General features: G+C 34.9%; 1 protein-coding gene across 2 annotated transcripts in view; it reads right to left on the bottom strand.

Annotated features, from left to right (window-relative positions):
- Positions 1-24,839, bottom strand: part of TLK1 (tousled like kinase 1) — a 151,154-nt gene extending 126,315 nt beyond the window's left edge. For both annotated transcript variants that reach the window (XM_031960474.1, XM_031960475.1), the window contains exon 1: positions 24,576-24,839. In XM_031960474.1, coding sequence (XP_031816334.1) covers positions 24,576-24,720 — 145 coding nt within the window. In that variant the 5' untranslated portion in view covers positions 24,721-24,839. The remainder of the gene's footprint in view (positions 1-24,575) is intronic.
- Between the last annotated feature and the right edge of the window lie 445 nt (positions 24,840-25,284).

Below are 25,284 nucleotides of genomic sequence, written 5' to 3'. Positions count from 1 at the left end.
ACATTATGAAATGCAAAATGGAACATTTCTGATTACATTAAACAGATTTTGCAAAAACAACAATTCAGTCAAGATTAGAAGGGAAGCAGAAAACTGGGAAAAATTTTTACAGCCAGTTATTTCTGATAAAAACTTCTTTCCTAAAATATACAAATGAGTCAAATTTTAAGACTATAAGTCATTCTCAACTGATAAATGGTCAAAGAATATGAACAATTTTCAGATGAAGAACTTAGCACTTCTAGAAATATGAAAAAATGCTCTAAATCACTAATGATTAGAGAAAGACAACTCTGAGGTATTGTTTTATACCTCTCAGATTGGCTAAAATGACAGGAAAAGATGATAAATACTGGAGGAGATCTGGAAAAACTAGGACATGATTGCATTGTTGTGGAATTGTGAACTGATCCAACCATTCTGCAAAGCAATTTCGAACTATATTCAAAGGGCTATCAAATTGTGCATACCCTTTGATCCAGCAGAAGGCTTCTACTGGGTCTTTATCCCAAAGAGATCATTAAAAAAGGGAAAAGGACTCATGTGTACAGCTCTTGTCATAGTGGTAAGGAACTGGAAAACTGAGTGGGTGCCCATCAGATGGGGAATGGCTGAATAAATTACATTATATGAAGGTAACGGAATATTATTTTTTTATAAGAAATGATGAGCAGGCCAATTTCAGAAAAGTCTGAAAATACGTAAACTGATGAATGATGTGAGCAGAATCAGAACATTGTACACAGCAACAAGATTATGTGATGTTCAACTGTGCTGGACTTGGCTCTTTTCAACAATGAGGTGATTCAAGACAATTCCAATGGCCTTGGGCTGGAAAATGCCATACACATCCAGAGTAAGAACAATGGAGATTGAATATGGATTGGAGTATGGCATTTTCACCTTCTGTTGTTTTTCTTTCTCATAGTTTTTTTTCCATTTGGTCTGATGCTTCTTGTACAACATAACAAATATGGAAATATGTTTAAAAGGATTACATATATCTAACTTACATCAGATTACCTGTTGTCATGAAGAGATGGGAGGTAAGGCAGGGAGGGAGAAAATTTTAGACTACAAAGTCTTATAAAAATGAATGTTGGAAACTATCTTTACATGTATTTGGAAAAATAAAATTATATAGTGAAAAAGAAAAAATACATAAGGGTACAAAATTATTAATCTATTAATGCACTTGGGGTACTATAATTTCAAAGAGTCTAATATCTAGCTTTCTGTACATGTTTTCACCTTTATCGCTTTTTTGTTGTTTTATAAAGTGAAATTAGACAATCTTGTGTTACCTTTTTCCTCAGTGACTTGTAAAAGTTTATAATTAAAATTAGGTTTTTTCTTTGACACACTTTACACATGGCAAAAAAGACTGTTACTAAAGCAATTTCTGCACCTTTCTGCACCTTTTCCTATGGGAGCTGGTTTATTATTGCTAAATTTGTTCATGAAATGGTGATAATCAAGATTAGCATTTTTGCCTCTTTACAATTCCAATTTTTCAATCATTACCAGGGTGGTTGTAGGCAATTTAACTGAAACATTAAAACATATTTTGTACAAGTGTTATACATGTCACTAAACACAATCTTTGTAGGCACTTGCACTATTCCCCTAATCCTTCATTCTTGTTTTTCTTACTAACATTCTGACTACCTGGCCTATTTAGGCAAAAAACTTTGGATAGGTGAGCTTTTCTCCTCTAAGATAATAGTTGGAATTATCAGAGTCTTGTCAATGCTATAATACAGAGTTCCAAGCTTTTAACAGCTAGTCTTTTAGTTACAAAAATACCTTCTGTAGTAATCCAACTAATCTTTTTTTTCATATCACCTATCCCCACATATCAGAAAGCAGAACCAACCTATTTGTGACTGGCCTTTTAATTGTACCACTATATTTTATATGAAAACTAGATTAGAGAAAAGAACTACTGGAGACAGACCATTTAGGAAGCTATTACAACAGTCAAGCTCAGAAGAAATAAAGGCCTAAACTAGGATAGTATGTAGTATAGAAAGGCTGAGTTGTCCAAGGGATAGTTTTTGTTTGCTTGTTTCTTAAAGACACCATAAGATCTAACAAATGATTAGATGTGGGAAGGAAAAGGAAAAATCAAAGCAAATTCGGGAACTAAGTATGAGTGTGTATAGGAGGATGAAGGAGAACAACAATGTAAACAGGAAAGATATAGTTTGAGAAGAGATGATAATTTCAGCCATCCAGATAGATGTGTACTGCAAGCAATTGAAAATGTGGGAGCTGGGACTTATAGCCAATTTAGTGTCAGAATTGCACCAAACATTACTTTCAGTGAAGAAATGCTACCATTAAAATATAACTGAAAAATTAATACAACAAGTACTTTTTGATTGCTACATGCAAAACACCTTGCTAGGCAATAGGGGAGATAAAAAGATAATCATAATACTTTTCCTGTCTCAAAATTCTTACAACCTAATTGAGAAAGGAGAAAGAAAATACACCAAGAAAGGAACTTTCTTGTTCATAAATAACATAAGTGCCATACAAGTAGTAAGGCCAGTTCAGTAAGAAAGTAATCACTGCAAGGGTTTTTAAAAAGAGTACAACAAAAAAGAGGAGAGAGACATGTTGGATGGCAAGAACTACTTTAATAAAGGCTCAGAAATAAGGTTGTGTCCATGTGAGATTTGATAAACTACTTGAACAAGGTATCCTTCAAGGAGAATACTGAAAGATAAAAGTTGAAGAGAGATAGTATATATAAAATATTTAGATAGCAGTATGATTAGGAATGCACTGACAAGACTAACTTAAGACTAAGTCTTAAGTGGTAATCTGACAGCTGCTTGCTAGACCACATTCCCAAATGAAAAGTTCTTGAAAGAGTAATATGAAATCTTTCTGAAGGGATTACCAAACACTTTTGTGAAATTAAACAAGCCTCTACTTGTCTCTGATAACACTGATCTATATAAAACACTAGAGCCAGTCTCTATCCTCACATCACAATTCATAACAACTTATATCATGGCTAAGTTTCAGAGCTACAGGGAATACCAAAAGATCACCTTGTTCAACCTCTTAATTTTACAAATAAAGCAATGAACAACTAGAGTGACTGAGTGATGTACCCTTTATTACAATGCTGCTTGGTGGCACAGCCACTACAGTTCAAGTCTCTTGATTTCATCTATTGTACAATTTAGGACAATGCTCACAATCTGTCTAAAATCTTCTTCCACAGCATCTATTCAGTTGATAACTACAATCTTATTGAAATATAATTTCTTACTTCTTTTCCTTGTCTTTACAGAACTCATACTCTAAACTTCATGCAACTCTTCTGAATTTGTATATTTCAAAAGACTTTTCCCAAAAATATTTAATTTCTTTATAAATCCATACATGAGAACTTATCTAACCCAATTCCTAATCCTTGCTTCTTTTAGAGTTAATCCATATTTACAGGTTTTTTTAAATTATATTTTTGTATTATATCAAGTGAACATTCCTCTCGTTTCTCAATTTTTTTTGGTCTCAAAAGCTTTTTACACTCTTAAAAAAAACTAAGGATTCCCTCTCCAGAGCTTTTGTTGATGTGGGCACTATTAATATTTACCCTATTATAAAATAAAATTTCTTAACATTATGAAAAAATAATTTTGATCTCAGTGGACCCCCTGAAAGGATCTTGGGATGTCCAGACTATATTATAAGATCTGTTGCTTTGAATAATTTTGTGAGTATGGTAAAAACTACTAAGATATGACACTCCAGAGAATCACGGAATTTCAGGGCTCATAAACTTAGTAGTCATATGGTTTAACCCACATATAAAAGCAATCTTCAATTATAACATATTTAACAAATCAGTCATTAATGATTCTGTTTTAACAACCTCAAATAATAAGGAATCCATAACCTTTCCAATCATTCCAAAATAACCTTTGTCCAGTTCACTAGAACAATTCACTAGAACATCAGCACAATTTTAAGATCAAATAATACCCTTATCATATGGCAGATACAGATATATAAGTAAACCTATGTCAAGGTAAAACTAAACCAATTTCCTATGGTACACTTACCAGTAATATTAAAAATTAACATTTGCTGATTTTATTAAACTTGGTAGAATATGTCCAACTTCTGTCTGATGATTTAACTATCATGTCTTTAATTCCAGAGCATAAACTACAACCAAAGACTATGAACATAAAATATGTGATAACTAAACAACGTAAGATTTTTTCATTTGCTTTTCTCCTAAATATCAAGCTATTTTCATAACAGCATGCAGAGAAAGCGTTTGCATAGCAAATAATGCTATGAGCAACAGAACCACAACAAGGTCCTTCCTGAGTCTATTGTACTATAACTATCCTAACTTCAGAGAAATTAAATGGATACAAAAAATATTTAAACTGAATCAATCACATACTACTTATATGTAATAATGGTTTCAATCCAAAATCTCTATAAATGTCAGGTGAATGAACAAAAGTTTAATCCAATCATGCTAATTATAATTCTACTTCATTGGTCTCACTCATAAGGAGAATAGAGGAATACCTATAGGGAAAATCTTACCTGTCACTGAAATTCCCCAAGGAGAAATGACCCCCAAGGAAGTCCCAAGACAAGAAAATAAACAGACACAGACAGAATCTTTCAACCCTCTCCCCAGCCACTACTTACCCCTCTTTCTTTTGAAACAACAATCAAGTATCAGGGATCTAAAAACTCCTCCTTCCCACCTTTGGGAAGTTAGCCTGAGAAAAATCAATCTTCATAAACTCCCATTCAAGATGGAGAACAGAGAAGATATAACACACTTTTTAAAGGGCACCAAATAACAGCGATTCTTGCACTTCACATTCGCATCCCAACCTCCTGCCCTCATAAAGAACATAGAAAAAGACAACAAAACATGAATTAACATTAACCCAAGATAATTAATGATTTAACTTAATGGGTCAACAATATTGAACAAATGGATTTGTACAAATGCCCACAAATTCACCCAAAACCCAAAGAATTGGAGTTGAACATCTTCCTGAATGAGTAGGCCTGAGTTTTAAGAAGCCAGAATGTCTCCCTAGAATCATTATCTACTAGTCATGAAAAGGTAAAAAACTCAATTCAACAAACAGTACCCTATGTAAAGGTAATGTGCCCTCCATGAGGAACAAAAATAAAAAAATTATAATTCCTCAAAGAACTTACACTGATTCAGTGTAATTTGATAAGCAAATGAGCACCACCTCCTGGTCTCACTGGCTTCCTTCAAGCCCCAGTTAAGAATCTTACCTACAGGAGGTCTTTCAAAGTCCCTCATTTCTCTCTGCTGATTATTTTTCAATTTATATCATATTTACTTTGTACATATTTATTTGCATCTTGTCTCTTGCATTAAGGGCTCCTCAAGGGCAGGCAGGGACTATCTTTTTGTATTTCTTTGCAACTCCAGTTCTTAAAATAGTGCCAACCACTTATATAAAAATGTTTATTGACTGACATAAAATAAACCACTGTGTTTACTTTCTCAAATACTCATGCATCTCAATTACCCCCAACATAGACTGAGGATATAAAACATTAGTACCAATAATTGCCAAAGACAGAAAGGAATTCATAATATTCTCAGGCAATCTTGGGCTCTATGTGGACATTTCAGGTGACCAGAATCCCACAAACACAAAGAAGTTCCTTAGATGAACCCTCCACTCAAAACATTCCAACATTTCCTCACCCCACCCTTAAGCTCTCACTCACATTCTCATAAATCTGGTAGATTCTTCTTGCTGCTTCTGCTCAGGTTGAATTAGTCTGACTTCCTGACCAACCAAAATTTAACATGTCCTTATCATCTTACTAAAACAATTTTTTATCATAAAGATCTACATATTCTTTAACATAAAGATCTGTGTAGATCTTTACACATATATTGAAAGTAAATAAATGAACTGGAACATGTAGCATTTCAGAAATGAGATCTCAACATATTATGTTTTGTTTGTTTTTTTGCTGAAGCTATTAGGTTAAGTGACTTGCCCAGGGTCACACAGCTAGAAGGTTTCTGAGACCAGATTTTAACTCGGGTCCTCTTGACTTCAGATCTGGTGCTCTATCCACTTCACCACCTAACTGTCCTCCCTGGATTATTTTTTAAAAATTATTTTTAAAAGTATTTTTCCAATGATTAAAAAAAATGATGCAAAAAGGCATAAGAGCCAATTGGAGGCTCCTGTTGGGAAGTACAGCTAAAGAAAGAGAAGGCAAAAATAACTAAGTTGTTCAGATATAATATGTTCTGGACATTATTTTAAAATATTCCATATTAGGGGACAGCTAGTTTGCACAATGGATACAGCACCAGCCCTGGAATCAGAAGGAGCCAAGCTTAAATCCAAATTCAGACACTTCACACTTACTAGCTGTTGTGACCCTGGGCAAATAATTTAACCCCAATTGCGTCACCAAAAAGTAAAATAAAATATTCCACATTGTAGAATGTTAGGACTGGAAGGAAGCTCAGATACCATCTGATTCAATTTTTTATTTAACCAATGGAAAAAAACAAACCAGGCCAGGAATAGTTAGTGACAGAACTGGCCCCAGGTTTTTTAGTGTTCTTTCCACTAACTGGGTCATCTAACTTGGGAAAAAAAAAAAACTTTTGCCTGAAATAGTCATTTTTACTCAGATTTTAGTAAATTTTACTAAATTTCCTACCTAAATGGCTTTAGAGATCAGTTTATTTATTAATTTTCCTTGTGCTTTAGTACATTGCAAGCTCAATCTAAGTCAATATCATGACACATCAATTAAAATAAAAGTTCTGATAATGTTAAGCTACATCAAGAGAAGCAAAGTCTATTGTAAGTAATGTAATAGTGCCTGTATACTGTTTTGCTCAGCGAAGGATACCGATTTTAATGGCAAAGGCCATGTCATATGAGAATCAATTGAAGGAGTTTTAACCTGAAGAAGAGAACATGGAGAAGGGAATATGGTAGCTATTTCACAGTATTACAAGAGCTATAAGAGAAGCAGACTTGTTCTGTTTGGAGGCAGAAGACAAAACAAGGAGGAATAGTTAGAAGTTACAGAAGCAGAAGTAAGAATTTTTCTGAGAGACAGGAAGCTGTTAGGCAAGCAGGAGAATATGGAATTCCAGTGAATTGTGAGGTATGAAAATGTTCTTAAAATGTCTCAGATCTTAAGTCGGGAACATCCAAGAATCATTTGAAACAATATATCAATGAGAAGGTTCACTTAGATTGATAAAAAGCAAGACATCACATAGTTAATGCTCTCATTTTGTAGATGAGGATATAGACCCAGAGAAATCAAGCAACTTGCCCAACATCAGGGAAAATTAGGATAGCCGAGTTCTGCAACCAGCTTTTTAAAATACAAATTCAAATTTATCTATTTATAAGTTTCCCTCTCTGTTTTTCTCCCTGATCTTTCAAATTAAGGGGGGGTGAGGGGGTGGGGTTTGTTTTCAGTCCAGCAGGTGTTCTGAAAGCTCCAAAATAGTAATTAAAGAGACAAGATTTACCCTACTTGCTAAAAATTAAAAGTGCTTGTCCATTACTCACACATAACTTTCCATTGTTCTTATTAATCTTTCAGAGTTTATGGCAGAGAAAAAGTTTATAAGCTCCAGAATTTATATTCAGGTAACCAAAGATTCCTTTCCCATCAACAACCATCTCTTTCACCCCAACAACATACACATAGAAAAACAACAACATATATAATTAAGTAAACAATTTTGCATATTGATAATTATTCAATATCCAAAAATACTATTTATTTGCAATCTTTTTAAAATCCTATTTGTTTTGTAAAATTATACTCACAGTAGAAGTCACTACATTTTCACTACCAAGTATGAGACAAAGATCTTGTTTATTCATATTAGGCAGAAGTCAATTCCTTTATTGTGGCGTCTTCATAATTGATAACAATTGCTGAATTGGAAGAGACTGTTCAAGGTTCACATAAATTTCTGAGGCAATCAAATGAAACAAATTTCTCATGCCATGGTCAATTCATCTGACTTACTTATTCACAGCCAGAGTTTAAACAATTAAAAGACCCTGCTAGCAACAGTAAAAACCCAAAGGATAGTGCTGATCATTTTGCACAAATCAAATAAATTTTTCCCTACTCCCCTAATTTCTTCCCTCCCCCAAAAAGCATGTAGGGAAGATAAAAAAAAATTTTTTTTCACAAAAAAAATCATAGGAAGATAAATAAAATAATAGATACATTTGTTTAAAACTCTTAGAAGAATGATAAAGATTAGAAATTGATGCTTTTTAAAACATCTGCACATGTGACAAGTCAATATTATTTCTAAATTCTATTGTGGTTAGTTAAGCACCAGCACTGCCCTTCTGGTCCCATAAACACAGACAAGCAAAAATGACAAATAGCAAAATTCCTAAAAATTAGGCAGAAGGAAAGAAAAACAGTAATTAGGAATGAATAATTCATAATCTTGCAGATTTAAGCATAGGCTAATCTTCCCTCATACATGTAAAATTCAGTTGAATGGATAAGCTAGTTAAAGTCACCACATTCATAATCTCTACTATTTCAGCATCCCTCCCCCTAAAGTAGAAGGGATCTCTTCTGCTTTTTGAAAAAAAAAAAAACTCATATTCTATTATCATTATCCAATAAACTACTTTTATACATGCCTAGAACACTGAAGACCCAAGGAAAAATGTTGTTGCATTCTTTAGGACAAAACACATACACATACATATATACATATGTGTATATGTATATATATGTGTGTTTTGTATATATTTATAAATAAATATAAATAAGTATTGTATATATTTATATATACACACAAACACACACACACACAGATCATGATTCATACTTACATTTTCAAGTTTTTAAAATGAATGTTTAAAAATTTCTAGTATTTTCTAGAACTTCTAAAACTGAAATGCCTAATTGCTATACAATAGAAGTAGAGGATTTCTGCAGGAAGCGTTTAGTATCCCAAAACAACCTGATAAAACGGCCATAACCTTGCCAAGAATACTGTTAGTTGTCTTTTCTGGTTACTTTTTCTCAATTTACAGAACTACAAAGCTTTCAATGTGCAAAAGTAGATCCCATAAAAATGGTCTCAGTCTCTAATTTTGCTTTTATCCCTCTAACAAGGATTTCCAGAAACAATTATCATGGTCCCTTTGTACATGATGGAAAAGTCATACAAGGATTGCATGGGGAAAGGAAGAAGAAAGAAAAGGAAGAAAAAGACAAGATAGAAAAATTTTAATCCCTGGGGCATTAGACCAAGACACAGGAAACAAGCCAACTCCTGCTGTTGGAAAGTCGGACCTTTGAAGATATATAGAATATGTGGAGATATACATATATTTTGCAAGAAAACTCAATGATGATTATAGATTATAAAGAATATGGAAAAGAAAAAATTATAAATGTTTTAGCTGCCTGTAATACTTATTACAATCTTTCATGTGGTCCGTTTATCAGAAAGGCAGTATCTGGTATAGAGCTGGATTTGAAATCTGGAGGAGATCCATATCTCATCTCTTAACTTACTATCTGTCTGACCCTGGAAAAGTCATTTCATCTCTTTTGGCCTTAGTTTCTTCGTTGGTAAAACAAGAAAGTTAGATTAGATTCTAAGATATCCTCTGTTAGAATCCTAGTGTTAACTCATTAGAGTTGATGGAAGCAATGCTTGTGTGCTTGGGTTTGCACCTTTGAGAGTTCTCAGTATGAGAGTTACACCTCCCATAATCCCATTCTCAGAGGAGTCAACCTTTGAGTTTACACCTCTAAAAGAGCATAAAAAGGAGCTGAGTCAGTGGAGTCAGTCAATTCGGAAGATTGCCAGGAGTTGGAGTTGAGCTAGAGACAGAAGCTGGCAGAGGCAAAAGACTAGCAACAAGAGCTCTCGGAACCAAAGAAAACTAACTGGGCTATTTTTGGAAGAGCCAATAAAAGATTAGATTTTAACTCCTGGCTGTATTTGAAGTGATTATTGATCTGAGCTGAAACTAAGGCTATTTCCAGAACCTCCCCAAGAAACCTGCTCCCAGAGAACCATCATATTTTAGAGAAAAGAAAACGAACACTACAATCTTCTGGCTGCAAATATTATAACATGCAATATTTACACCTAGCATAGTAATGTTTCCATAGATCATTTAAAATGCATCAATTAATTGTTGCATGTTTTGATTAAAACAGTAACTTATTAATGAAAGTTATGACTATAAAATAGTAACACTGGTTCATCTGACTGATACAGACTGATACATGATACACTCTATGAAAATCAGGCTTGCTTTCCTTACTAGTCAACTCATGTGCTCAGTCTTTATAATGTGTGGCTCACAGAGTTGTCTTAAACTGTAAAAGTAGAACATAAGCCTTGAGATTTATTGTATAATTTATTCAAATACCCACTTGGAACACATCACTTAACACAGACTTGTACTCATTTACCCCAATTTTGCCTATCTACTCTATCTACACCCCCCTAGCAAGGAAAAAGTTTCACATGAATAATCATGAGCATTTCTTAGGATCAGGGCTAGCAGGGTTCATAGTTCTACTTTACTGAGGTTCAAATGTTAAGTGATTTGCTCAAGGACACACAGTAAATATTATAAATGGAATCTGAACCCAAGTTTTCTGATTCCAATTCTAGTGTTTTATCCTTTAACATGTTGCCTTTTTGATTTTCAAAGCATTTTTAATATCCTCCAATAAATAAGAAAGGTACCAAAAAACTCCCATGTTACAGATAGAAAACAGAATATGAGACTAACAAGCAAAAAGTTAAACTACTTGTCCAAACTTGTACAACAAGGACAGGTCCAAAAAGATCTCCTGGTCTTTTAACTTCTGAACCCTAAATTTTTTCTATATTACCATGGATGTGTATTTCTGAAATATACATACTTTGGAATGCTTAAATTAATCTACAAGATAACAACATAGTCCTCATTTGTCTTTTTTTTTTTTTTGATCCAAACTTGTGATTTAACTGTATCAATGTAACTGTATATCAATGAGGACACTTGTACCAATGAAGATCAATTGTTCTATATTGTTGTATAACTTATTTTAGATTGTTTCCTGAGCCGAGAGGTATGGTGGAACAGAAGAAATACACTTCAGGTGATATAAAAACAAAAAATAGCATTTAAAAAAAAAATTAAATTCCTGGGTGGGAGAATATTAGATAATTTCAAATCAAGTGTATTGTTAAAATAGGAACTGTTAAAAAGACTCAAAGGAGAAGCAAAATTTCTTTCCCAGTTTTGTTTTGTTTTTTAAATGGCTACTACAACAGGACAAAGATCAACAACTACACTTCTAATTTTTGGTGAATGGAATTTAATTTGGAATGGTGTTTAGCTATAAGTTAGTTATAACTTCTTTCATTTTTCAAATTTTGAAATGAAGAAACCAAAGAGAAACTATAATGTAACAACCCCCAGACTTATATACTATTTAGTGACAAAGCTGGGGTTAGCACTATTGCCTCCTAATAAGGTTCTATGACCTTCACACTATCAGATAATGTTCCTATTTGAATTCATATGTTTGCACTTATGTTAGATACAAATATTAAGCTTCTACCAATTCCTAGTGGACTTGTTTCCCCCATCAAGTAGCAATTTTAACAATATAGTGCAACAATAATAAAGCAACAATAAATACTAGCTTCTGTCAATAAAGTTATTATAAAAAAAAAAATCTAGTATAAAAAAAAAAACAATACTAGCTGCCAGAATTATTTTCCTTATACTCAGATTTAATCATAACATATCATACTCTGACCAAACTCTTCAAATGGCCCCTTATTACCTACAAAGTAACAAGGCTTTCCAATTAGCATTTTTTTAGGTTCCTCTATTTCTTCATCCCCTATACTAGAGCCATAATGAAATGGAATTCTCCTCTTCCCTTCCCACTAAGGGTAGAATTCCCTTTGGATCTTCATATAACACTACTTCTCTAATGTGTTTTTTCCTATTACATTTATTTGAAGTATATATTTTATCACCTTACTATATAAGCTCTACAATGCAGAGACTACAATTTAAATAGTATATATTAACCATTGTAAGAATGATATACAGTAGACACTTAATAAAGTTAGGTTGAAATGAACTGAATTAGTAACAATTTAACAGAATTAGACCTTTTGAACTGGAATATCAAAGGTCATCTAATCCAACCTTTTCATTTTACAGATAAGGAATCTGAAGACCAGAAAGGTTAAGTGACTTTATCAGTGTCACAGCAGAAATAAGGAGCAATGACAAACTTTGAAACCAGTTCCTCTAAACCAAAATTCTTTCCAATATACCATTTGGTCTCCTTGTGTTATTGATTGCAAAGAACTTGACTGCTCATTGATAACAATATGTTTTGCAATAGGAGAGAAAAGAGTCCTTCTCCCATACCTTTTGAAGGATTTTTTTTTTAAACTACAAGAACAGAAATTATTAGAAAGTTTTAATTTAAACATGTAGTGTTACACACCAATACTCCTTCATCTCTGCAAAGGAAGGGAATGAGACAGATGTTTTCTCATATCACTTTCTTTTGGGCCAAGCTTTATCATAATATTAAACTTTTTGATGTTGGTTGATTTTTGCTAAATGTTTCCCCCTTTTAAAATTGTTTTGTTCTAAGACTTTCTGCATGAAAGAGAGAAAAAAAGAGGTATATGATGGAAAATACAAATACAAAAACAAAATGTGCCAATAATTTTGACTTTAAAAAAAATTGATTTCTTAATTTTATATAAGTAAATTCCAAACAAAATATATTGACTTTAAAGGTATTCTACATCATGTTAATTCCCAATTAAGAGATAAAAAATTAAAGAATTAACAAAAAAGTTAGTTTCCAAAAATTTTAAAACATTTAGTCAATTTTCATAAGAATTATCTATAGTTTGGAGAAATGAAAGGGGCATAATAACTTCAAAAAGTCCTAGCAAATATGCCCAATTTCATTATCAACAAACTCATTAGAAATTTTACATTTGTAATTTTTACATGTAATTTATCATAATGTAATTTTACATTACAAAATTTCTAGGGCTTTGAAGATTCAGTGTCTGTCACAAATCAAATTAACTTTCTTTTGTCCCCATTATTTTTTTAACAATTCATCCCCTTGGGGCAGCTAAGTGGCTGGAGGAAGACTCATTTTCCTGAGTCAAATTTAATCTCAGACACTTATTAGCTATGTGATTCAGGACAAGTCACTTAAATTACCCTTGCTTGCTTCAGTTTCCTCAACTGGAAAATGAAGTGAAGAAAATGGCAAAACTCCAGTGTTTTTGCCAAGAAAAACCCAAATGGGATCACAGAGTAGGGCATAATCAAAACAACAAAATTATCATAATTTGATTTTCACTAATGTTGGTAGAGAAAACTATTATGGGCCAGAACTTGAAACAAGGTACTAAGTGGAATTGAGGAGACAATGGTTAAATCTAGTTTAGCATTGATTTAATCCTACAACAAATGATGGTTTCCTAGTGATATAATGAACTAGAAGTTCTTGGAGGCTGAGACAGATTTATTCCATCGTCCACCTTTGTGGTAGCTGGAGGCTGAAGCACAAACCTTTAGATTAGGAGACATTTAGAGAGAGAGAGCTAGAGGTAGGAGCTCAAGCTCTCTGAACCAAGGAGAGAGACAGGCCTTTAAGAAAGCTAACAGGGCCCCAGGAAAAGAGACAAGACTTGGAAAGAGATAATAAAGGATTTGGACTTTAACATCTGGGGGTACTTGTGATAATTACTGAACTGAAAACGAAGTCTACCTGCAGATACCCCAAGAAAACCTCAACAGAGAACATTACAGAAAACAGACAGACAGCATCCTTCACTTGACTTAGAATTTTACCTCATTTTTAATTTCAAATTGACTAACATTTAAAATTTAGTTGTTTGTGGTTGATTTTAATCATATATTTCAAGATATTTTTAAAGTTTGCAGAGGCCGCAGAAAGACAGACACTAACAAAATTGTTAATAAGCCAACAATGGCATTAGTGCAACCATTAGGGAGAATATTTAATCACACAAAGTAAAAATCCCGTCCATATATACTTGATCCAGAAATCTTACTATTAGGCATGCATTCCAAGCAAGTCAAAAATAAAGAAAACACCCATATACTTCAAAATATTTTTAGCAGAACTTTCTTATACTAGCAAAGAAAATGGAAGGAAGATGCCCAGCCAAAGATGAACGGCTTAACTGTGGTATATCAATGTAATAAAATATTACCATAATGCAAGAAATGAATATAAAAAGTTTTCAGAAAAAACAAGCAAAAGGAAATTAGCAGAACTAAGGACTAAATTATATATGATTACAACAAAGTAAATGGAAATAATGAAACTGTGTGGGACAGGTCAGGTGCAAGACCCCCTTCCCAATCCAATTAACTAATCAGAGACATCATCAGATAGAAAGAGAAAGCATTTATTTAATCCCTGCAGGGAAAGGCCCAGACACACACCTGGAAGCTAGCCCCGGCTCCTGCAACTTGACCTGCTTCCAGCTTGTCCAGGGTTTAAAAGCAAAAGACTAGAGCCTTCTCACTGGATAGACTAACAGGATGTAACCATCCTTGACCAATGATCACTAAGGCTGGCTGCCTCCCACATGTCATGTCACTTCCGGCAACTTCCTGTATCTCAGGTCCTAAGTTCATTCCTCCAGAGAGTAAATGACCTCCCCAAGGTCCCAGTTCTGGAAACAGGGAACATGTGACTCAATACTGAGAAATACTTCATCCAATCAGTCCCATTCAAAACAAAACTGAATACTATATTAATAGTGACTAAGAAGAATTTAGGAAATGTCCTTTCCTCCCTCCTATCCTCACTTGAGGAGGCATGTGTCTATGCGTATGGAACATTACAATTGTTCATGTTGGCTAGTTTGCTGAAATGCCTCCATATCCCTCTAAATAACCCCTAAAATATCTTTTATTTAAGAAACAGCTTGCTGGGTAAGAGAGGGGAGGGGAAAGGAAACATTTGAAAAAGGTATTAGAAAAATAATGAACAAATTTTAATTTAATTTTTAAAAAAATCTTTAACTTCTACATCAGGATAGCTTAACAATTTTTGTCATGAACTCCTTTGACAATCTGGTGAAGCTAGGGGATCTCTTCTCAGAATATTTTTTAAATAGGCTTATAAAGGAAACCATTTATATTGAAAGTTATCAAAATATAGACATAAAAAAATTCAAAGACTCCAAGAACTCCATCTCTATCAACAACAAAAAATTAGAGGCTTTAGTTATACACTGAAATCTGCCAACCTATTCTGAATTTTCCTTATTACTTTGTTCTAATTAAACTGAGAAGCAGTAGTAAAATGTAAAGTGCAAAGAATTTTGAATGAAGATTCACATATGTACTCAAATTCTATCTCTAATATTAAAAAAAATATGTGCAGGCAATATGCAATTTTGAGGCCCTAATTTATTCATCTGTAAAATGCAGATACCAACAAAAAGGGTTGTATGCAGTTTGTATGTAGTAAAACACTTTCTAAGTTTCAAATTGCTGCGTTAGCTTTTAAATATATTATAGTGAGTTGATCTTGCTAAAAAGCATAGGGGAAAAAAGGATACATATCTAGCCCACGATATACCTTCACCTGACAAGTATCAGAGACTGGGGCCTCTTCAAGTTTTTCTACTGCCCTCTAACTTTTCTCCACTTATATAAAAGTTTGTTTTAAATAGTTCTGACTCACTCTGATTATATCACGTGCCCTTATATAACACTAGTGAGACAGGTTCACAAAATTTAATATTCAGATAAATAGTCTATTTCAAACTATTAGTGTCATTCAAGGGCAAAACATAAATCCAAAGATGGGCCTGACATTAGGAAAGCTATGTGGAAGAAATAAATAGAACAAAAACTGTCATTAATAAGAATAACAACCAGAAGAAAACTGCCTATTTTCAAAGCATTACAAAAGAGTTGAAATGTACTTCAGAGGTTCAGAATTCTACTATCAACTATGCTTAAATTATGAACCCCCACCACATTCTCATTACTCCACAAGTGGTTATGCAATTTGATGACATAGGGCAGAAAAGAACCCTAAAGTTGCCCATTTCACTTTAGGGAAACATTTCCTTATAATCCTCTAGCTCTGACTCCCTGTAATTTATACACATTGGTTCAGTCCTAGTTCCACCTCTAGGGCCAATTCCACTTTCAACTGCCTTCAAGTTTTTCATTCTTACAAAGTTCCAATAAGGATTAACATACAATAACTTTATCAATAAAGAATTTAAATGCCAGATTTGCAAGGAAAGCACTCAAACTGAGTTTTAGAATTTCCATAATCCAGAATGTTGCTTATGAGGGCATAATTCCAGGCATAGGGTGATGGTGGCATGAATTTCTCAGAGATGAGGTTGATTTAAAAAAAAAAAAAAAAAGATAGCAGGGACTGTGTGCAGTTTTATCTAAAATAACTATATGAAGTGGAAGGCAGGAAGAGTAAAATTAAATTATCAAAGTTGACAAGGACCATCTGGGGTTATCTAGTCCAACAAGTACAAGAAATCATCTCTCCAACATCCTTAATAAGTAGTCATACAACCTCTGTCTGAAAGGCTTCCATATTAGAGGATTTACCTCACTTCACTTCTGAACAGTTCTTTTGGACAATACTTTTTTTTTTTTTTAAATAGCTTTTTATTTTCAAAATACACACAAAAATAGTCCTCAATATCTACCCCTGGAAAACCTTTCTCCCTTCCCTCCCACATCCCCTCAGACAGCAAGCAATCCAATATATGTCAAACATGCAATTCCTCTACACACATCTCCACATTTATCATGCTGCACAAAAAAAAAAAAAAAAAAAAAAAATCAGATCAACAGAACAACAAACAACAAAAAAAGTGAAAATACCATGTTGTGATTCACACTCAGACTCCACAGTCCTCCCTCTGAATGCACATGGTTCTCTCCATCACAAATCTGCTGGAATTGGCCTGAATCACTTCATTGTTGAAAAGAGCCATCACAATTGTTGCTGTGTATAATGTTCTCTTGGTTCTATTCACTTCACTCAGCATCAGTTCCTGTAAGTCTCTCCAGGCCTTTCTTAAATGATCCTGCTGATCATTTCTTATAGAACAGTAATATTCCATTACATTCACATATCACAACTTATTTATTCAACCATTCCCCAACTGATGGGCACCCAATCAGTTTCCAGTTCCTTGCCACTACACAAAAGGGCTGCTACAAATATTTTTGCACATGTGGATCCTTTTCCCTTTTTTATGTCTTGGGGATATAGACCCGGTAGAGAAACTGTTAGATCAAAGGGTATGCACAGTTTGATAGTCCTTTGGGCACAGTTCCAAATTGGCAAGGTTTTTCTAATAGGCTTTTTTCATGTACAAAATTGAAATGTATTTCATAAACCCATCCTTTTTATAGCTAGGTTTACTGACCCTCATTTTTTTTTTCATAGAAAAATCTCAATTGGAATAATTAGGATCACAGGTTTAGACTTGAAAAAGCCTTTAGACCACACCTTATCTGAACCTCTACATTTTGCATAATCGAGAAATCTGGACCCAGAAAAATTATATGACTTGCCTAAAATCACATACAAATAACAAATGGCAGAGCTGATTCCTTTTATGTTTTCATCTCCAGCACCGAGGACAGCATCAAGTACATAGCAGGGGCATAATAAACGTATATTAAATGAAACTTTTTCTCCCTTGTACTGAGGCCAATTAAACATTTTGTTAATTGGTAGCTAATTGCAATCTCCTCAGCTTTCAAACTTTAGCAAGAATTATTCTAAAAAAGTGCTGTTGTACTGCCTTACTAAATAAAGCACAATGAATATAAAAATAGAACCTTTCTGTGGTCACAATTACATACAATTATGATTACAAAACACATTTAATAATAATTTTTATATAGCAACCAATATTTGCAAAGCACTTTTATGTGTGTTATCTAATTTGGGGTTTTTAATAAGCTTTTGAACTAGGTGCTACTATTATCCCCATTACAAATGAGGATACTGACACATAGAAAAGTTAAGTAATTGTCCAAGGAGATAAAGCTAAATAATAGTATCTGAAGCAACATATGGACTCGGGTCTTCCTCAGGTCTCCTTTAAAGTCCAACATTCTATCCACTGTTGTCAAAACCTCATTTCCACTAAGAGCAGATCTGTTTTGATGTTAAAGTCAAGATCCCATACACTTTCTCCCTAACTTGATTCTATATTCAATGTAAAAAATGAATTAATAAAAGACATAAGCTAGGGTAAGAATTTTTAATTACATCCAAGTGTAATCTCTTTTGATTCCAGGGCATCTTTGAAAATTGTTGATATTATAAAATCCAACGTAAGACTGTTTTGCTGAGAAATTCAACAGCATCTGAAGATGTAATAGACAGGAAGCATCAGAAACAAGACAAGACACCTGTGGCAGCTGCAGTAGAGGTGCTGGAGACACAATGGAAACATCTTACCCCTCAAGGAGCTTGTTTTCCATTAACTTGAAGGCACACAAAACCCAGCCACAAAGTTTCTATAATTGTTAAGCAATTGTTTTAGGGAGTCCAGAAACTTGGATGGAGAAAAAAAAAAAAAAAAAAATCTTTATTTTAATGTAATTGATTTCCTTTAAAATAACATATGCTTTAGGCATTTAAAAACATCCTGAGGGCTGGTCTACTAGCTTCAACAAATAGCCAACTTTGTCTATGACACAAAAATGCTAAAGAACCCGTCTTTAAGAATAGCTAGAATGGAAGTGTTTTGTTTTTGTTTTGGGGGGGGGGGGGGGGGGAAACCCATGCAAAAAAAAAAAATATTACTCAGTTTAAAAGTTTTCTAAAATGTACAGGATGAGTAAAACCAAATACTTTAAAGTATACTAGGAGATGTATGTTCATCTAACATACCTGTGGCATAACATTTTTTGATAAGGTAATCATGTAGGTTTTTAATTAAGGATGTTAATTACTAAAACCAAAAATCAATGAGAGGTTTTCAAGAAGATGAATTTCAGCTCAATATACATAGCTTTCCAACAGCTATAACTATTGAAGATGATAGGCATCATTATATTTACTACATAATTTTATACTCATCTACATATCTATATCAGTATTTTGGAATATAAATCTAAAAAATACATGATTACTTAAACATCCTTTCATTAAAATCAAAATGAGAACTATAGATTTTTATGAATTTAAATCATAACCCTGAGAAATGTTTCTCTACCTTTAAGAAGGAAATTATGACTTGTTACCTATAAAAAGCTATAAGGTATGTCAGTATTAGAATTACATCTTAGGGGAAAGTATGTCAGTATTAGAATTACATCTTAGGGGAAAAAAGTGTTAAAATTTTCGTTTTGGAACAGAAGTGGCAACATGGAATAGTATGAAACTAAAACTAAACTAGCTGTGAAACTGATTAAATCATGTAGCCTCTATGAGCTCAGTTTTCTATAAAATTAGAAAGCTGAAATCAATGACCTCTAAGGTCTCTTCCATAATTAAATGAAGCTACAAAAATCACTAATAGCAACAGGATTAGAACTCTGAACTGGCTCATACTTTTCTACCTTTCTTGTTAAGACTATGCAAAACACAAAAGATTATGAAAATGAATGACATTTTAAAGATGATTCTTCAATCAAAAATGAACCATTTTAGCTACATGCAGCAAAATATGAGAATCATGCATACTGCTGGCACTTAATGCTGTCTGAATGAAAAAGATGGCTCCATAATAATAGTACTTGCTATGCAGCCCTCTGTTAGGCAAGTTAAAGTCTTTTGTATCTGTTTCTTTAAACATCTAAACATTGAATCTGAATCACATATTATTACTATAATATATATAGCATACCTCACAAATATTAATTTCCATATTAGGGGGAAATATTGTATGAGCAGATGACTTCTGAATAAGGAATATTAAAATTTTTCATTTGTTTTTGTCTTCTGATGCTACTTAACTTGCATTTTGCAAAACTCGAGAGATCTATTTAATTAAACAATTTTCCTTCATGCTTTGTCTCTAAGGAATCCTCAGTATAAAAAAAACTGGAGCATTTTAGTTTAAAGTATTTTACTCTTGAATTTGCAACAAGCGTTACAAATAAAAAAGTCTACATAGACTATTTTGTTTACAATTTTTCTTTCAAAATTGAAAATCAGTGCCCTACAGTATTATAAAATTCTACATTTAAACCTACAATAGCTCTTCTAAATGATACCATAAGCAGTGTACGATTCCCTAAAATGTCTTCAAAGCTTATATATTTCACAGGGAATTTAGCAAGATTGCAGGAAGACTGATCATATTGACTCCAATAAGTGCAGAAAAAAAAAAATCTACTGAGAAAAAGCACAATATAAATGCAAAATAGTAATGAAACCAAAAATACAATTTCATACTGGTGACATGAGAATATTCCAGAATGTTTGTAGATGTTTAAATACAGTCTAAATGTAAAAAAGTTAAAGGAAATGAAAACCTTTTCTAAGATTATCTAGAACAATCTTTTACACAAAGCAAGAATTTTTTCTACAAAGGATGATTATCCAGCTTCTCTCAAAAAACTTCCAAAGACAAGAGTGCTAGGTGCATCTTTACGACTGAATAGTTCTAAGCTATAGGAAAAAAAATCCTGGTATTTGGCTGAAACCTAATCCTCACTACTTTCATTCATTGGTACCATTTGTCTCTAAAAAGTAAGAAGACCAATTATCCTATCTCCACTCAGTTATCACTTCTCCAGTCTACATATCTCAGGTTCCTCACAAGAAACTGTTTCCAGGGTACCTTAATCATCCTCGTCTGGATCGCTTCCAATTATTCCACCTCTTTAAAAATGCCACACCTTTAAATGAATACAATACTGGAGATGTGACCTGACCAGGACAGAGTTTACTACAATTTTCATCTCATGACCCTGAATACTATTCTGCAAATGCAGTCTAAGAGTCTATAACTAAATGTGAGTGGCATACCAAGAAACTCATTTCCAGGTCTCTGGCAACACAAAGGTTTGTAAGAAACATGTAGTAAACCTTTATTTTCAGTTTTTTACTATTTTTATACATTCATTTATGTGGAACCAAATTACTATAATCAGAGGGGTGCCTTCTTTTCAAATTTAGAAACAGGAAGAACAACTTAATTGTTCTACAATTCCACTTTTGTGAATAACATCTAGTAGGGCTTTGTCAGGCTTATATTAAACTTTCAATAAAAGCAATACTACTCACAGTTCACAGAAAATGGACAAAGCAGATCTGAGCAGGATAGAAAATTCAAGTAAAGATTTTTAACTTAATTTTATTATATTAGTAATAACTCATGCAGTGATCTACAAACAAATCACTAATTTATGTGAAACTAGGCTAAGGAATAACTCATATAAACTGAGGTTCAATTTGATTTATTTACCAATTTCTTATCCCCTAGAGTTCAAAAGATCATTAAGAAAAATAGAAATGTCATAGGTTTAAATAACCAAAACAGAAAGTCAGCTACATTGCTATGTAGCTCAATTGTTTCATTTTTGTAATTAAGTACCCAACACAATTTAGCACATAGTAGGTACTTTAAAATATTTGTTGGATTAAAAAAAAATCTAAGGAGACTTAAGGAATTCAAATAAGCATAACATTTAACACCAGTAGCCCAACCACAGGATATAAAAAGACAAAATGAGACTGCCCCAGGCTATAAGAATAAAGCAATAGACTATAGTTATTCCATTAGAAAACTTGTGATTGGCTTTAATTTTTAAGTGAGGAGGAGTTGAGAACTTCAATAATAGCATTCAAATCACTAAAAGTAGTAGGTAAGAAACTTTTTAAAACCATTTGGAAAAAGTAAAATACATTAATTCATAGATTATATTAATATATTGTTTTAAAAGAATCCACTTTACAAGTTAAATGTGTTTCATGGAGAACAAATCTGAAAATACAATCAATAGTTCATCCTTGGGCCCTAAAATTTACTGTAATAATATATTAACAAATTAAAGAAAATAATTTTTCAAACAACAGAGGTCTGTTTTACCTTGACACATACAGACAAGTTCCATTAACATTAATGGCTCTTACAAGCACTCAAGAGAATAAATTGAGTTCCTCACATATCTCTCAAACCATCTCATATTTATATAACATACTGACATGCATAATTGGGGAAATGTGCTAAGCACTTGTTAAAATGTAAACTGTGGATTTACACTCAACTGCAACATATTATGATGTAAATACTTAGGGCTTTAGATATGCAATTTCCCTTAGCATTAAAGTAAACTCAGAGACCAAAGCCCTATGCATTGAGATGAAAACACCCCCAGAGGACTAACACTGTTAGGATCTTTCTTTCTAGTCAAATAGAAATATCCCACAGAGTCCTTATAGTCACTTGATGTGAATTTTAAGCTTTCAACAAAAACATATCCTTGTGTTTCAAGAATCAGTATCTATTAAATTGACACAAAATTCACACCAAATCTAGAACTAGACAAAACCAAAACAAAAATAAATCCCCTCAGCTACTTGATAAAACCCAATTTTAACTACAGAATATTTCCTCCCCACTACAACAGCATATTTTTTTTTGAAGAGCACAATTGTCTTTCCTGATAAGGAAACTTGTTACTATATAATCTCCGAAGTTTGAGGGCCTAGATTTTTGTAACCTGAAAACTACTATGAAAACTACTAGTTTATTTTGTTGTTCACTGATGCAAAGTAACAATCAAATGAGCCAACACACCCTAAAAAAAAGGGCAGGGAAAAAAAAGTTTTTCCACATTGGCCTTTTCCCAATTCATTATCATATTCAACTAAAACTATATAAAACAAATCAGAAATAACATGTTAAGGAATACCATATTATTTAAATAACATTAAGGAAAGAAGGAACACAAGATGGCACAGAATTTTTAAATTGAATTGATTTGCTAAATTTGAGTCAGGAGATACTCAAACCATTAAAAAAAATAATTAGCATGCAGTTTTAGAGGTGAGATGAAAGCAGAAAATGTCTGTCAATTTATTCAGTATGTTTAATGGATGCCATAAATCAAACCTTTTTATGAATTTTCTGGAGCATATTCATGTCAATCTTTGAGCCTGCTATTGTCACTTTTTACACATGCTCATAGGTACCACACTGACAAGGAATGATATATCTGTCAACTACTGGTACAGAGATTAAAAGGACAAACCAATGATTATACATTTTCATATCTATGAATATTAAATATTTAACAAATCTTTTCAAAATATGCTACACTATGCTTGTCCTTCGAAATAAGGTCTTTGATTTCCTTCAAAGATTCATTACAGTATATTTACATTTTGTCGATCTTCCCCTCCCCCCATGGGGCTGCAACCTTTTCTGAATTAGGCAACTGCCTAAGGGCGTTTGAGTAAATTTCTAAATGTTGGACTAAAATACTGCAGAAGTTAGGGTAAAACATGATTTTATATGACCCTTTTCCTCCACTGAAATGAGATATATTCCTAGATTTTATTTTACGTTCAATACTTTTACATACAGCAAGTTGTAATTTTAGCTAAAAGCCCTCCGATAACTCACTAGCTGTATAATTGCTACATCTGGTGGCAACATATTTGAATGCAAGGAGCCAGAAGTTGGACAGCAATTGTAGCAGAAAAGAGCAAGAATGACTTGCTTGCACATAACCTTTATGCTGATATCCTATACACACACACACACAAAATCCACAGTATCCTTTTCTCTGTTAGCAAGGAAGTGTCCCTCTTACACTAGAAAACAAGAATGCACACTCCAGAGATGATGGGGAAGGAAAAGTTGCAACCATTTGGAGAGGGTGGTTTAAGAAACCTGCCTACTGGAAGGTTCGTCTTTTCAAAGACTCCGGGGGCGGCGCAGGGCATCAAAGTCCTCCACGACATTTTTTTTCCAGAACATATCTACCTATCTCTCTCTCTCCCTAGAATGCCTACAAGGAAGCGACCCCTTCCTCCAGAGGGGCAGCCAGAAGCACGCTGGCCAGTTTCAGGCAGTACAGAAGCTTTCAGGAAGGGGACCGCCTCAATGGGAGGAGTGCAATGGGCTCCGGGGAAAGGGGAGGGGGACACAAGAAGGATGAAGGCTTGGGGCGAAAGGGAGGAGGGGGGTGAAATCCACCATCGATTTAGGAGAAGGGTGTTCAAGAGTAACTAAGCTCCACGGTTCATTTCCAGGGGCAAGGACGGACCCTCAGGCACGCGGCAAAAAGTCATTCACCCAGCCCGCCCCTCCATCTCCCAGTCGCCCCCTGAAGCCCCCCAGCACTCCCTCAGCCCCGGCCACAGACGGCCTGCGGGCCGCCCCATCCCCCACCTGCAGGGTCCCCGGGAGGAGGGCTGGGGTACGAGAGGGCGCCCCGGCCGGAGAAGCGACGCGGGGCGCGGCGCGGCGCGGCGGTATTTACCTTCCTTGGGCCTCCCGGATGGCGGCGTGTGATTCAGCAGGGACCTGACTGCCGCCGCTGCCGCCGAGCCCGGGGTTGGAGACGTGGAGAGCTGGGACCAAGATGGCGGCCCCTCCAAACTTCCACTGCTACTTTGGACACTCATCAAGCTACTTTCTGGGAAGCGGACACCCCCCCGGCGGCGACGGCGGCGGCGGCAACGGCGGCACCGGCATCCGCCTCAGTCATGGCCGGGGCCGTGATGGGGAGGGAGGGCAAAGGAAGGAGGGGACGGGGAGAGGAGGGAAGGCAAAGGGGAGGGCGGGCGTCGGGGAGGGGGGGGGTCCTGGGGGGCGCCGACAGGAGAGCGCTCCGAGGGGAAGGCGAGAGACTGGCTAGGTTTCCGCGGGCACGACCTGCCGGCCCCTCCGCAGTGCGTCCGTCTGCCCCCGCTCCTCAGCCCTGTCTCCGAGGCGGCAGCGGCGGCGGCGGCGGCTGCGCTGGGGTAGGGAGGTTGGGGCTGGCGGCGGCGGAGGCGGCGGCGGCGGCGGGGTAACCTCTGCATCAGTTACAGGAGGAGGAGGAGGCGGCGGCGGCGTCACGCGCCGCCTGTGCAAACACTATCGCGAGGCTCCTGCACCTCCGGTAGCGGCGGCGGCCGCGGGAGCATGCATCGCGGGGGGAGGGACGTGAGGGGGAGAGGGAGGGAGGAGGAGGCGGAGGAGGAGAT

This window comes from Sarcophilus harrisii, chromosome 3, assembly GCF_902635505.1.
Source record: "Sarcophilus harrisii chromosome 3, mSarHar1.11, whole genome shotgun sequence".
Taxonomy (NCBI): Eukaryota; Metazoa; Chordata; class Mammalia; order Dasyuromorphia; family Dasyuridae; genus Sarcophilus; species Sarcophilus harrisii.
This window is presented reverse-complemented; position numbering and strand designations above follow the sequence as displayed.